At 38.6% G+C, this 13,989-nt stretch overlaps 1 protein-coding gene and 1 long non-coding RNA gene across 2 annotated transcripts in view; one reads left to right on the forward strand and one right to left on the reverse strand.

The window, feature by feature from the left end:
* Nucleotides 1-346: 346 nt before the first annotated feature.
* Nucleotides 347-1,731, reverse strand: LOC148156404 (uncharacterized). The gene is made up of 2 exons (XR_015764618.1): nt 1,602-1,731; nt 347-802 (listed from the first exon to the last, which is right to left on the reverse strand). It is a non-coding gene; the product is annotated as an uncharacterized LOC148156404 (long non-coding RNA).
* A 414-nt stretch (nt 1,732-2,145) lies between these two features.
* hibadha (3-hydroxyisobutyrate dehydrogenase a) overlaps nt 2,146-13,989 on the forward strand; it is a 31,189-nt gene continuing 19,345 nt past the window's right edge. The window contains exons 1-4 of the mRNA XM_014982983.2: nt 2,146-2,273; nt 4,830-4,990; nt 5,119-5,228; nt 5,324-5,445. Of these exons, the coding sequence (XP_014838469.1) occupies nt 2,213-2,273; nt 4,830-4,990; nt 5,119-5,228; nt 5,324-5,445 (454 nt within the window). The 5' untranslated portion in view covers nt 2,146-2,212. The remainder of the gene's footprint in view (nt 2,274-4,829; nt 4,991-5,118; nt 5,229-5,323; nt 5,446-13,989) is intronic.

The following is a 13,989-nucleotide window of genomic DNA, read 5'->3' on the forward strand; positions in this document are numbered from 1 at the left end:
ACAGATTCTCTCCATTTAGCTCAGTCATGTTTTATTCAAAGTCCTGGAATCATTGGCGCTTTAGCCTTCGTGTAGATTTGTGACATTGTGGGTTTGATTTGATGCTTTATTTTAATGTTTCACTATGGACCCATATGCGTCGCCAATAAAAGGTTCTATAAGGCATTGACTCGTCCACCATCTTGTAACCATATATTCCACTTCTAAAAGGTAAGTTAATAAAAGGGATCTTACTCTTCGGCAATAAAACAATTACCAGAAGGAAACTTTGCTAGCAGCAAAGCAATCATTTCTTAATAGCCAAGGGTCCAGACCCTCTGTATGAAATGAAGCATAGAACAAATGCTTTTTGTTTTTTTTTTGTTGTTGTTTTTTTTACCAAGCTAGTGATAATCAAACATTGAGTATTAACAAGTCTTTACACTACAGGGTTTCCCCCAGAAAACTTGCATAGCCCAGTGGTAGAGACACTATGCCAGTCCACTAGCGGCCCACTGTGTTTTTGTGTTAAAAAATGTTCAACGTTACAAAAATTCAGAGGTGCACAAGTTGGGATCATAATTTAGAAATAATAGCATATGAAGCCAAAGGAGAGGTGGCCCACCAGGATTATATGGATTATATTACACTGGGAGAAACCTTGCCTTAGTTTTTCCAATCAAAGTTGTAATAATCATATGTATTACCTTGCATGTGAAAACTGTTGAGTAATTTCTCCTCTGTGGCTCTGAGGGAGTTCAGTCAAGTCAAAGATGATTTCATGGTGACACAAAGTTCTGTTCCTTTACCAGGTGGTAAAAGGCTGGAAAATAATTATAAATATGGTTTATTGTAATATGAAAGACCTTGTTTCCATTTCTCTATTCCCGAATAGGGAACTTGAATGAAGTGTTTGATAACTAGGATCAGCTGAAATATATCTATGATTGGATTCAATTGACCATTTTTCTTTTTGTAAAGTGCCATAAAGTGCCACAACAGCATGTACTTCCATGCACTTATTGAGCACTAGGATGGATGAATTATGGACTTAGACAATAAGATGGGGAATAAATCTGGCAATTAAAAAAAAAAAAAAATTCTATGTAAATTTTCTTCATTCCATACTTTTTCAGACTTGAAAACTCCAATACTTTTCCAAACTGTGTAGGAAAATTGTAAAGGGAAGCTTAGGCTGATGGTAAAGAAACAAACACTTGTGAATGTATGCAGCTTTTTGACATCCCTGCCATCCTGTAATTTCACTCTGGAACCACAAAAAGGCAAAACATTCTATCAACTCATTACATTTTATAATGACTCCACCCCAGGAATAAACATGTTAAATATGCAGAAATGCACATTTCAAAGCTGTAACATTACAGACAGAAGCGAAGTTAGATCCACGACCGAGCAGCTAAAATACACTTCGGCCGAGTGAACTGTAGCTAAAGCAACCTAAGGCTTATCTCATTAAAGGTGGCTAACATTAGCTTGTGGACGGGCCATGTTGTGTCAAGTCACTACTAGCTAGCTAAGCATCATCCTCTTTGGGCGGCGAGCTCGATGACACATGACGCACAAACACACACGAGCCAGTTTAGCATGGAAATAAACCTTACCTCTATTAAATGGCTTATACTTATAAAGAAACAGAGACTTTCTTCGTCGTATCTCTGTGTTTATTTTTCCCCACTCTCAGCTCTGACGCTGATGCGTCTCTTCCTGAGAGAGGGAGAGATGATGATGCTGAGCTGCTGCACCAGTGATGCTGCGAGGGCCGGTGGGGGGAACCAGAACACCCCGACTAGAAACAACGCCTAAATATTATTATCATTACAAACTTTTACTGTTTATGATAAACTTATAAATTAGCTTTTTTTTCTATTCATTCAAAATAAAATACAGCGTAATGTTGTGGTTTTTGCAGCTACGTACGGTCAGCTCCGAGGTAAAACCACAGCTAAACACTTGCATACATCTATAATCCCATATGCATGAAAAGGGATTTTTTTGAAATTGTAATTAATTCTGGATAAAGTGGCAAAATTATATACTAAAGGGCACTTTCAAGTAAAATCACAGGATGTCCCGCCTTCGCTTTTCTCCCATTGGTCCGGCTAACTGATCCGGCGCTGCTATTGGTCCAAAAGACACTGAATCATAACCGTTTACTGTGGCTTTCCTTGCTTGACAGCTGTCACCAAATACCGAGGTCGAGGGGGAGAGAAGCATGGCTGCGTTGTTTAGAGGGTCCCGGAGTATATGCTTCAGGTGGAACAAGCATGTCTTCGGTAACGTATTCGTTTGCGTTGTGACGTAATTTCCCCTTCATGGGAATATTCTTCAGTGATAAATACAAATGGAATGCCCCTTACTTCAATTTGTTAGCTAGCTTTAGCCCTTAGAAGAAAGTATGAAGAGTTGCAGTCCGTGTTAATGTTGCAGCTCGGACACAATGTCCCTGAGTCCATTATGCATTTGCATACCAGGTGTGCGCACAGAGATACAGGGTCCATACCTGCTCATAGCAAGTTGTTTTAAAACTCTCTAAGGCTGAGCTTTATTAGGTTTTAAATGTCACAAATGCTTACGCTGTGTGCAAGAATCTTTGCTGAGCGTTTCAGTGCTTGAAATCCTAACTAACTGTAGCATCGAGTACTCATCACTAATCACATAGATAAAAACAATTTGTTTTCTTATATTGTAAAAAGCAAAAATTACCAAAATCTTTTACATTTAAGATGTCACACTTGTAAAACTAAGAATACTTTTTTCGGAGTTTTGGCAATGTGCAAATACTGTATGTAAAGCAAAAATCCCTGTCTATAATATTTCAGTATTGTACTAATATCCCAATAGACTGCATAAGACGACTTTTTAAGAGCAATGTATGTTTATTTTAAACCAAATCTGAAATTACAGTTGGAATAATTTATTGAGGGGTATTTCCTAAAGTAAAAATATCACAGTATTTACAATATAAAAAAACAAAGTATAAATAAACGTATTCTTAACTAAAGTATTTTATTATTTTATTTTTATATGTATGCTTAAGCTAAAATTGATAGGTATTTTTGAACCTACATAAAAAAACCCACTGACAACATATATCAGTTTTCTGACCAAGCTTTTGCAAAAGGAGAAGACTCAGCAAACTGCTCATCCAAGGCGTTCACTGAGCGTTCTGAAGACCTTTGGTTACAGCTTTGTCTTTTATTATGAAGGAAAAAGAGGGAGGATGGGAAAGCAAGACAGAAGAAGCAAGCTACTTCTGCACACAGGCAGTTTCTCAAGTAAACTGTAGATAAAAAGGCAGCTGTAGAAACATAATTCAAGGTTAGGGAACACACAGTTAACTCCAATCTAATATCAGCCCATATACACAGTAGAAAGCTAGAAGACTTTAAATAAAAATAACAAGTTAACTACTGTAAAAGTGATAATACATAGTTTCTAACAAAAATATAGAATAAACAGCCACTAAATTAAGTACCATGTTTCAAATGCTTACTGCACAGTAAATTGTTCCTGTTTGGTTCTTCTTCTGTTCTTAGAGTGAAACTGTGAGGGGAACAAGCTAATATTAGCTTGTCTGTGTTTGGGTAGAGTCTGCAGCAGGATGCTGCAGTCACGCTGCTCATCACTTGCCAACTGCAGTTTTAAAATGGCATTGTCAAAACAAGAGAGATGTGGGACTTTTCACACCATGACTTATGTGTTTGTCACAACCGGAAATATTTCAAGACACACAAATTTGTTTTTCTGGCATAGAAAGGAAAAATGTGGTCAACCTCCTGGTCGGCAGCAACAGGTTTTTGGAAACCACTGCTTTTACTCAGCTTTGTACAGCTTGAGATGATTTTGGTTATTGGACCTATTTTTTTTTCTGAATCTCAAGGAAAGGATTTTAAGTCAATGTAATGTTATGATCATATATTAGCTGTTTTGAAACTAATTTTGGAAGACCTCGTAGACTTTAATCTGGCCCTTTCCTAGTTGCAAGATTACAATTGTGTGATTCACAGCATTCTTTTGAATATTTCCTGGGTTGATTTAAAGATAATGAATGTCTTGCAATCTATCAAGCAAATCGCAAGATGTTTTTATGACAACTTAAAGACATTTTCACATGCATCTCAGTGTCATAGCACTGCATCAGTTGGACAAGACAAAAAAAAAATCAGACCAAAAAAAAAAAATCAGGAGAAATCTAAGTGTGGTGAGATGCATACTTTGAGTTATTTTTGGTGTCCACAATGTGCTTAAACAACATACCGACTAGGTTGGAGACTCTATTAAGCTATTTTTGTTCACAACATGACCTTAGTAAATTTCCATACAGTTAGTCTGTTACTGAAGCAATACTCAAAGTTTAAAACTTCAAGTAAAACTTGAAAACAAAATCTCTTGGCAAATTTTGATGGACATACGTTAGTTTGGAAATGCTTTGAAACTATAGCGTGACGGTATTTACTCAGCATGTTGTAAAGCTGGCTGAATTTACTTTAAGCTCATTGTTTGGGTATCTTTATCCAGGTCTAATCCTTTTTGTTGTCTGGCTGATTCACCTCCGGTTTCCAGTCTTGTCTGTTGGATTTTGTCTCACTGGACTATATTGTGAGCTAATCAGGGCAGATTAACTAAAGGCCTGATGAAAATGAATGGACAAAGACTTGCTGCACAATGAACACATTTCTTGTTAAATATGTAGCTGGGAGGGAAAACCCTCAGCTTTTGTGTGGTACTCATTCTGTAATTATTTGCTAATCAGAGAAATCCCTCTGGACATTGGAGATGTTAGTCATCATTACACTTAACTTTATTGTTTATTTTTCTTTTTTTATTAGGATCAACAAGATCTATGGCCTCAAAGACACCAGTGGGCTTTATTGGTCTAGGAAATATGGGAAGTCCCATGGCCAAGAACTTAATAAAAAATGGTTATCCTGTCATCGCCACTGATGTCTTCCCGGAATGTTGCAAAGAGCTGCAGGACTTGGGTGCCCAGGTAAGATGTTGTAAGTAACTATTAAATGTCCATGCAGCAACATATTCTTCAAAAACGAGCGCAACTCATTTTTCTTCAAACCATATTCATTTTGCCCTCATGGTGATGATGATGAATCTGACATTTAGGTGGTGGACTCTCCTGCATACGTGGCAGAGAAAGCGGATCGCATCATCACAATGCTACCGTCTAGTCCAAATGTCATAGAAGTCTACACGGGCTCTAACGGCATCTTAAAGTAGGCAGATTCTTCCTTGATGATGATAATAACAATAAATACAATTAAAAAAGCTGTAGCTGTAATATAAGTGTGACCTATGTAACTTTTCTCAGGAAGGTGAAGAAGGGAACGCTGCTGGTCGACTCCTCAACAATTGATCCTGCTGTTGCTAGAGAAATGGCTGTAGCGGCAGAGAAGATGGGCGCCGTCTTCATGGATGCTCCAGTGTCAGGAGGTAAGGATTTGTTTATAGCGCTTAAGTAAACATGTTGTTGTGATCCATAAACATTACATCATCAAATTTCAATGTATTTTGGCATGTAATTATAGTGTTGAAAAGAGAGGGATGGTTATTTTTTTTCAACAGATTAATAAGTATGGTGTTTGTATTCAGTCTCTTGTCTTTTGGTGAAATTACAGCTACTTTGGGAGGGATATCTGAACCAGCGACCCATATCTAAAAACAAAAATCCTTATTTTTTTTATCCTTTGTCAAATTTAAATCTTGAAAATATCGTCATAAAATATATGCTCCCAATTCTCCCTGGTCAGGAGCCTCTATTCTGTTGCCTAAAAGATTTGCAAATTGTCATGAATTTGACTTTTGTTTCAGTGAAATGGGGGAAGACTTAAAGAAGATCAAGTCTAGGAATTGTTTTTCTTTGTACAATAGTTTCAAGTGATGAGTTTTGAATGTAGGCGGAAGATTAAATGACTTCATTTTGTCTTTCGTCATGTGAAGAAACTTTGTTTCTTTCAGATACTTGTTTTAAACCCAACAGAGGTGCAAATATGTTGAAAAAAATGGAAACAAAAAACAATAACACCAAATGTTTTCTGTAGATACTTTTCTTTAAATAGTTTCGATGATGGTGATGATTTTAACAACCTTTGTGCACCCACAGCAAATGTGGGCATAAATGCACAGCACAACCACCTACCTATAAGATGGATGTTAGAGCAAAAATATTTATCTTGAAAGTGAGTTCATACGGCAATGATTCAGTCGAACTGCTATCTGAGTGCACACACATGGAGACCTAGACCACTACCCCACCCAGAGATTTAAAAGTTCTCTGTGGTGAACACAGTCTGCCTGTTATCCACAGCAGTGGTGCGTGACTCCTTATGAGAAAATTTGTAATTCAAAAAGAAACTAAAAGTTTGCCAACATTAAGGTTGTAATCTTTTTTTCTCAGGGTATGGCCAGCATTGTAACTCGGATGAGGACAGGCATCAGCACCCACTTTCCTCCAAAAAAACTTAATACTTGCATCATAATACTTTATTTTAGAGACCCGTAAAGTTATGGTGTAAAATATATTAACAGTGAATGAAATGACATGACCGTTTGGCTTTTTTATACATAAGCAACAATTGTTTGACTCGTGAGGGTTTAACGGCATGACAGTAATGAAGCGATCAAACCTGTTTGCTGGCAGCTGGCCCTGAAAATCTTTTCAAACTTCAGCCACAGTCGGGATGGGCTAAATGGCCTTAAAAATTTGTGGTTATATTTATTGCAGTAATGATTCACCAGTACATCAGTTACATCAAGCTTGGTAATTGTACCCATAAACAGGATTCAGCAATTGCACTCATTAGTTTTTATTTATGCATTAATGCCCCTTGTGTAAAAGGAAAAAAAATGTTCAAACCGGAAAAGTAACAATCTCAGTTGTCCGTTTTTTTCATGATTGCAAACATATTCTCTTAGTTATTATCATGAAAATATATAATTTTTTCACACAGTCATTTTTTTTCTTGGTGAAGGTAAAAAGTATGCTATTTAGCAAATCCTATGATTCACACACTTGGATTGGAAAGGAATTTAAAATGTTCTAACACAGTCTATCATCCACTTAGCTCAGACACAGAAGAAAAGACTATGTGTAATTGCTAATAAACTTGCAGAAAGAACCGTTTGCACAGAGCATTTATTGATGCACATTAAAAATGTGATTGGGACGTGTCATCAGAAGTTTTGGACCCATACGAGTCAGACAAAATGTCAAAACAAATGGACATCAATGCCTTTTCTTAATAGAGGAACTTCATGTATCCCCAAAATCAACATCCCTGGTCGCTTTACTGGTGTGGCTGCTGATTCACTGCTCAAGTTATGGGTTGTACTGACTATGTGCTTACTTTCCCATCTGTCAATTTTAGGTCCTTCCTTCACTTGAAGCAAAGATTATATTTGTTGAATAATCCAGGGGCCAAAACGTGCTTCAACAAGACGCACTGTTTTTTTAGGAGCGGGGAACAAATTCAGTCTTCTTAATTTTTACTAAGTTCCTCCAGATTTTGTTTGCAGCAGGAATCTGTCAGGAAAGTAAGAGTGCTCTCTTAGTCCTTTTCTGCACGGCCATTAAGCAGCAACACATCATCCATAAATGGTAGAGCCTTTCCATGTTAGAGGAGCATGGAACCAAAAGCTCTTATTATTGAGGAGAGCAATGAAAAGGCTGATAGTGTTTCTTTTTTTCAATATTTATATGTACTCAGGCTCTAAAACATGATGATTCTCACCTGTTAAATGTATTGCAGAAATGTCTCTGGGTTGAAATTTTGACTTCCCTTATTTTAGAAAGCAGCATCACTGTTGTAGCGTTGACTTAAATATCAATGACGCCATTAAGCGATATTGGGATCTTTTTTAAAAGCGCATATATTTTTGAATTGTTTGAGTTTCATCAGAATGGTCAGACATTGAACTTTAAAAACATGAAGGCAGCGATTTGTGTCATATATACAAAATTGACAGCTATTTTGGTAACTAGCAGGTTGTGTGAAAAGTTAAGTATATGACCCCTCTGCCTTGGATCTGAACTCCCTTATACTCTTTTTGTATATCTAAACTATATTACCTTCTGGCTTAGTGCTTGGACATGGGTTGTAATTACGAAGCAGGCCAGCCAGTGTGCCCTCATGAGGATTTTATTGCTTCTTTTGACCAGGGGTCTTAAAGGCAAGGTTAAGGTTTTAAGTCCTCATTATGTTGGCGCTGTCTACTCGTGATGGCTCCTTGACAGAGCACAGAATCGCCAGTCGTCCTTAATGGGCACAGCCGCTGTGGAGAATCCCGTGTCAGGGCTTTTTCATGTTGATGGAGCCGTAATGGCGGCTATCCCATGTTAGTGCCTTTCATGTCAGATAAAGAGTCATAAAGTAGAAAGAAACTGCTCTCACATGGAGAGCAGGAGACGAGAGGAGGGAGATAAGACATGAAGGAGATACATCGCAGTTAAACTGTCCATCCAGCCCTCTTCTCCTATTCTCTTTCTCTTTTTCACACACAGGTTTCTGCTCCCTGGAACTCTTTCAAAACTAGTAGCACTGATGATTTATTCTCAATGTCTATCCCTCACTTTTTAACTCGTGCACAGTGCATGTCTCTATTCGCATAAACACAGACTTAGCCCCTTTTTGCTCTGTTTACCAGCTGGCGTCTGGAGAACACACCGACTGCAGTTAGAGAGATCAGAGCCTTAAGCCTGATACTCTCCCCATTACACATGCACTGTTTACATACTACAGCCAGTCCACGGTCTGTGTGTGCAGCTCTCTGTGAAGGTTCCTCCTCCCGAGTCTCTTAACTAAACCTCTTTTACTAGCCTGAGATGACCAATGATTTACCTGCCTTCTCTGGTTTCTGTAGCCAGCACTGCAGACGCTCTTAGTTAGCATGCTCATGTTTAGCCTGTAGCGGCAAGAAAGTGTTCAGAGGTAAGTTTTGCTTTTGGGATATGTGATTGGGGCATGCCATTAGCAATGCATAAGGAGAGCAGTGACTGACCTGCGAAGCAGGTCAGTCACTGCCTCCATGCATTGCATGGCAGGCACCTATTGTTCTACACCCAATAGAACGCCTGGATATTATTATTGGGGCCTGCCATAAGCAATGCATAGGGAGAGCAGTGACTGACCTGCGAAGCAGGTCAGTCACTGCCTCCATGCATTGCATGGCAGGCACCTATTGTTCTACACCCAATAGAATGTCTCTTTATTTATTTATATCTTTATTTTTCTTCCATTACCGTTAATGCGGCTCGTACCGCTGCGTGTACCCCCACAAAAGTGGTATCAAATCGTGCGGCTCGATGCCGAGAAGGGAGCTATTATTTTTATTGGGATTCTGTGTAAAAATGACGACATAAATTTAAAAAAACGAAAAAACTTTAATCTGAGGAACTCGCAGCATCACTAAGATTTCTCTCTGAAACACACACACAGGACAGTGGAGGTCAGACTCCAAAACTCTTTTTAACTCCCCCTCACAGGCACAAATAGCGGCCTATTGATGTCAAACTTGGTCATGACATAGATACACATGCCTGCTCCTGTAAAATGTTTTCAAAATTTTCCTAGGGCTTATAGTTTTTTGTCAGGGTCCTGTAGACCGACGTTATGTGTCTCACAAATATAGAAACCAGCCTGTCTGAAAGACAGTGCCAGCCCAGGTGCAGATCATTAATTACCATAGCAACGGGCCGCAGACAGAGGCAGTGAGTATTCCCACAGCGCTGAATCAGATCTCACAATGCATTGTGGGAAGAATACATATTTCGTGTGACTATTCATGTTTTGCTTACATAAAATTATTACTTGTCTGAATTTTTGAGTGTAAATTAAAATCTTTTCTAAGAAAATTGAAATAGTTTTTAGAAATTAACTATTAACAACTTTCTTCATGTTTTTTATTTTGGACCATGAGTAAGAACCACATGTGCGAAGCTTATAGTCGTCGGTCTCAGATTGAATTTCACTGACTTGGGGTTTATATCCTGTTTCCCAATGGTGACTCATATTGTCATAATACCCCTGACAATATTTACAGTTACTGTGTTCTAGTGGTGAAATAAGTATGTCAGACTGCTTTTATTTCTTTTCACGGCTAATTTGAAACGCTGGGGTTAAAGCGGAGGGCACACTTGGCAGGCCCCTTAAAATTTCTGTGGAATTTTCTAGTTATTATAACAACTTCTTCCATTACCGTTAATGCGGCTCGTACCGCTGCGTGCCCACCCACAAAAGTGGTATCAAAACGTGTGTCTCGATCCCGGCATTGGAGCTATTACTTTTATTGGGGATCGGAGTTACGACGGCGACGTAAAAAGCGAAAAACGAGCGAAATTTCCAACTGCCGAAACCTTAGAGTGTAACTGAAACCAACTGCCGCTTTTTAGAGTGAGAAAAAGAGTGGAATTTTGACCCCAAAATAATTTTGAAATTGCTCTCATGGGTGCAAAAATTGCTCTATTGGTATGAAAGTCGGTCATGACATTGATACGAATGCCTGCTCTGGTAAAATGTTTTCAAAATTTCCCTAGGGCTTACGGTTTTCTGTCCAGGTGCTTCAGAGCAAAGTTTTGGGACAGGATAACTGACGTTCCTCCCCAGTGTTTTACATACATTTCTGAAAAATCTCTGAGCTCAGCGCACACCATTTTTCTCTCATCACTGCAATTACTGTGATTGAGCTACAGATATGAATCGCGGTAATAGATGAGATGAGAAATAGCCCTCTCATATGCTTCAAACGGTTTTTAGATCGGACTTACGGAACCCGAACGGGAAGCTGTCGTTCGGACTGCTTTTTCCATTAAAACTGACTGGGTGTCTCATAAAGATAGATAAGTCTGACACACACAGGGCACTTTCATCACTATAGCAACAGAATGCAGAGATAGGGAGAACTGCTGGGGTTTGGACTACAAAGACTCTGTAGTTCTAAATATGGCGGAACACTTTAATACTGAGGGCAGAGCAGGTCAGAACTACAACATGGCGGAACACTCAATTATTACAGAGGAGGGCTGAGCTGGCAGTTAGAACTACTTCCTGTTTTGGGCATTATACAGGTGGATTAACCAAACCACTGTTACACATTGGATTAGTGTGGTTATGAAAATTAAGTTTACTGAAAGTTTCAAAATAAAACTCTGAAAATTGCACTGACAAAAGTGCATCGCCGTAGGCGATGCAAAAATGAAAATCTTTTTTTTATGTTTTTTTTCTCAGGATAGTGAACTGCCTTGCGCAGCAAGGCAGTTCATTAACATTAGCATTTCATGGTTGTCTCAAAGATTGAAATCCTTCCCCAGCTTTCTGTCTCACACACACAGCAGTTGGCTGAGGGCCAATCGCTATAGCAACAGAATCCAGAGGAAGGCAAATCTGCTGGTTTGGACTACAAACCAGCAGCCATAACTGCCATAACTGTAGTTCTATCTATGGCCAAGACTCAGTTAAAACAGAGGCCTGACCAGCATGTCAGAACTACAACATGGCGGAACACTCAATTATTACAGAGGAGGAGTTGGCTGGTATTATAAACAACTTGTGCTTTGAGCATTATATAACTGATTTAACCTGATCACTATTACACATGAAATTAGTGTGGCAATTTCAAATGAAGCTTATTGAAAATTTTCAAAATAAAAGCCTTGACAATTTTTACATCATGTAATTGCTCTTTTTACATACATTTCTGCAAAAAGTTCTGAGCTCAGCGCACACCATTTTTCTCTCATCACTGCAATTACTGTGAATGAGCTACAGATATGAATCGCGGTACTAAATGAGACGACAAATAGCCCGCTCATACGCTTCAAACGGTTTTCGAATACGTATCACGGTTCCCGAATGGAAAGGAGTTGTTCGGACAGCTTTTTGGAGTGAAACTGGCTGGCTCAAACACATAGAATTGTTTCTCCCCCTGTCTGGAGAAACACAGGGGGAGGCTTGATCACTATAGCAACAGAACACAGACAAAAGCCAAACTGCTCCTTAGGACTACAAAAACACCATCTTTGTAGTTCTAAACACGATGGAACACTTTACTACAGAGGCCTGAGCAGAAGGTCGGAAGGTCAACATGGTGGAACCCTCAATCATTACAAAGGAGGGCTGAGCTGGCAGTTAAGAAGTACATAATGGTGGAACTCTGACTTATTACAGAAAGAAGGTGAGCAGAATGTTATAACTACAGACAGGGCAGAATGTTCTGGGCATTATATATGAACTGGTTTAACCCAACCACTGTTAGACATGGGATTAGTGTGGCCATTTAAAATGAAGCTTACTGAAAATTTCCAAATAAAAGCCTGAATATTCCTCTCAGGCCTTTATTATGTTTTTCTCTCAGGTTAGTGCAGAGAGAACTACAGATTTAAATCGTGGTTCCATCGGAGACAAGAAATTGCCCTCTTATATGCTTCAAAAAGTTTTCGGATTGCTCTTATGGATGCTGAACAGTAAGCCGCTTTGATCAGAAAAACTAACTGCTTCAAAGAGTTGCTGCACTCCTCTCATGCTAGTGCAACGCCGTAGGCGTTGCAATAATATTAAGCTTTTTTCGCATTTTTTTTCCTCAGGATAGTGAACTGCCTTGCGCAGCAAGGCAGTTCATTAACATTAGCACAAGATTGTGCACAACATTAGCACAAACTTTAGCATTTTACTGCCCCCACTAGTGCACTGCCTTGCGCAGCAAGGCAGTGCACATCCTAACATCCTACATGAATATTAGTCTTCACGCTAATATTAGCATTTTGGCTTATGCATTAATTTCAACATACTGAATGGTACAAGTACAGTTTAGTCAACATGTTTCTGACTCACCACAGGTTATTGACTACATTGAAGCTTTCTTTAGCATTAATGCTAATTTTTTGCATCAGAACGCTTGATTAAAAACCGACGGGCACACTTTGGCATGCCCCTTAAAATTTCTGCGGAATTTTCTAGTTTTTATTTTTTATTTTTCCTATATACACGTCTTGTTGAAAGCAGAAATACCAGAGGTGGATATGGATTTACTGTGTGGATATTTTGTTAGAGATAAGAGTTTATTCTTTCAGCCCTCTCTAAGGAGATATGATGGTGTGACATCAACAAGATGACTCAGACCTGTTATTAAAGTACCTTTCTGTAGATGAACACTGGAAAATTTCCCAGAGAAGAATCTCTCTCCATACCTGCCCCCCTCCCTCTTTATTGTGCTTCTTATTTCTGGATGGAATATGTTGTTACATGCTTTACTACAACCAGGAGATGGCACTCTACCCAAACAGGGCACTGTCAGATCAGTTTGACTCGTGTCTACTTACAGCACTGTGCTAAAGCATTCCTGTCTCTATAACTACTTTCCATTTTCACATGCGGCAACCACAAAACTCAAAAATATGTTATTGACATGTGATGGACCTAAAAAAATTGTTTGTGAATAAAAGTCTGTAAAGTCCAAATTACATTTTTATTCAGGGCATTTTTATCTAACATGTCTAATTGAAATCCAATGGAGTCAAATCACTTGGGTGTAAATAGTTGACCTGCCTTCTCTGTGACAGAGGAAGCGTCAAAACAGGTATGAATACCTCTTCAAGTCATGTGTAGGCATTTAGTTTGGAAACTAATAGAAACAAAATGGAAGATCAACAATTTATTAGCTAAAATACTGTTAGTTTTAGAAGATTTTTTTATGCATTCTTTGCGGATCAACATACTGTTATTAGTTGAAGTTTGATTGAATCCTCCTTCAGGAGTGTGTTGTCCAATCACAGCTGGTTTAGTCCTCTTAGAGAAAAAAAAATGAAACAGGATTATGTTTCTATGCTCTTCAGTTGTCTAAGTCACACCCTGTAGTCTTGTGGTTTCTGTGTTTTTTTTTATTTTTATTATAGAATTTATTTTGATATGAAATAAATTCCTCTTTGTCTTCTGTGAGGTGGCATATTTTATGCTGAAGTCTGTTTTGTAGGTTTTGTGCGTCACT

Source organism: Poecilia mexicana, unplaced genomic scaffold (genome assembly GCF_051168715.1).
Source record: "Poecilia mexicana isolate PSO_F unplaced genomic scaffold, ASM5116871v1 scaffold_11, whole genome shotgun sequence".
In the NCBI taxonomy this organism is placed as follows: Eukaryota; Metazoa; Chordata; class Actinopteri; order Cyprinodontiformes; family Poeciliidae; genus Poecilia; species Poecilia mexicana.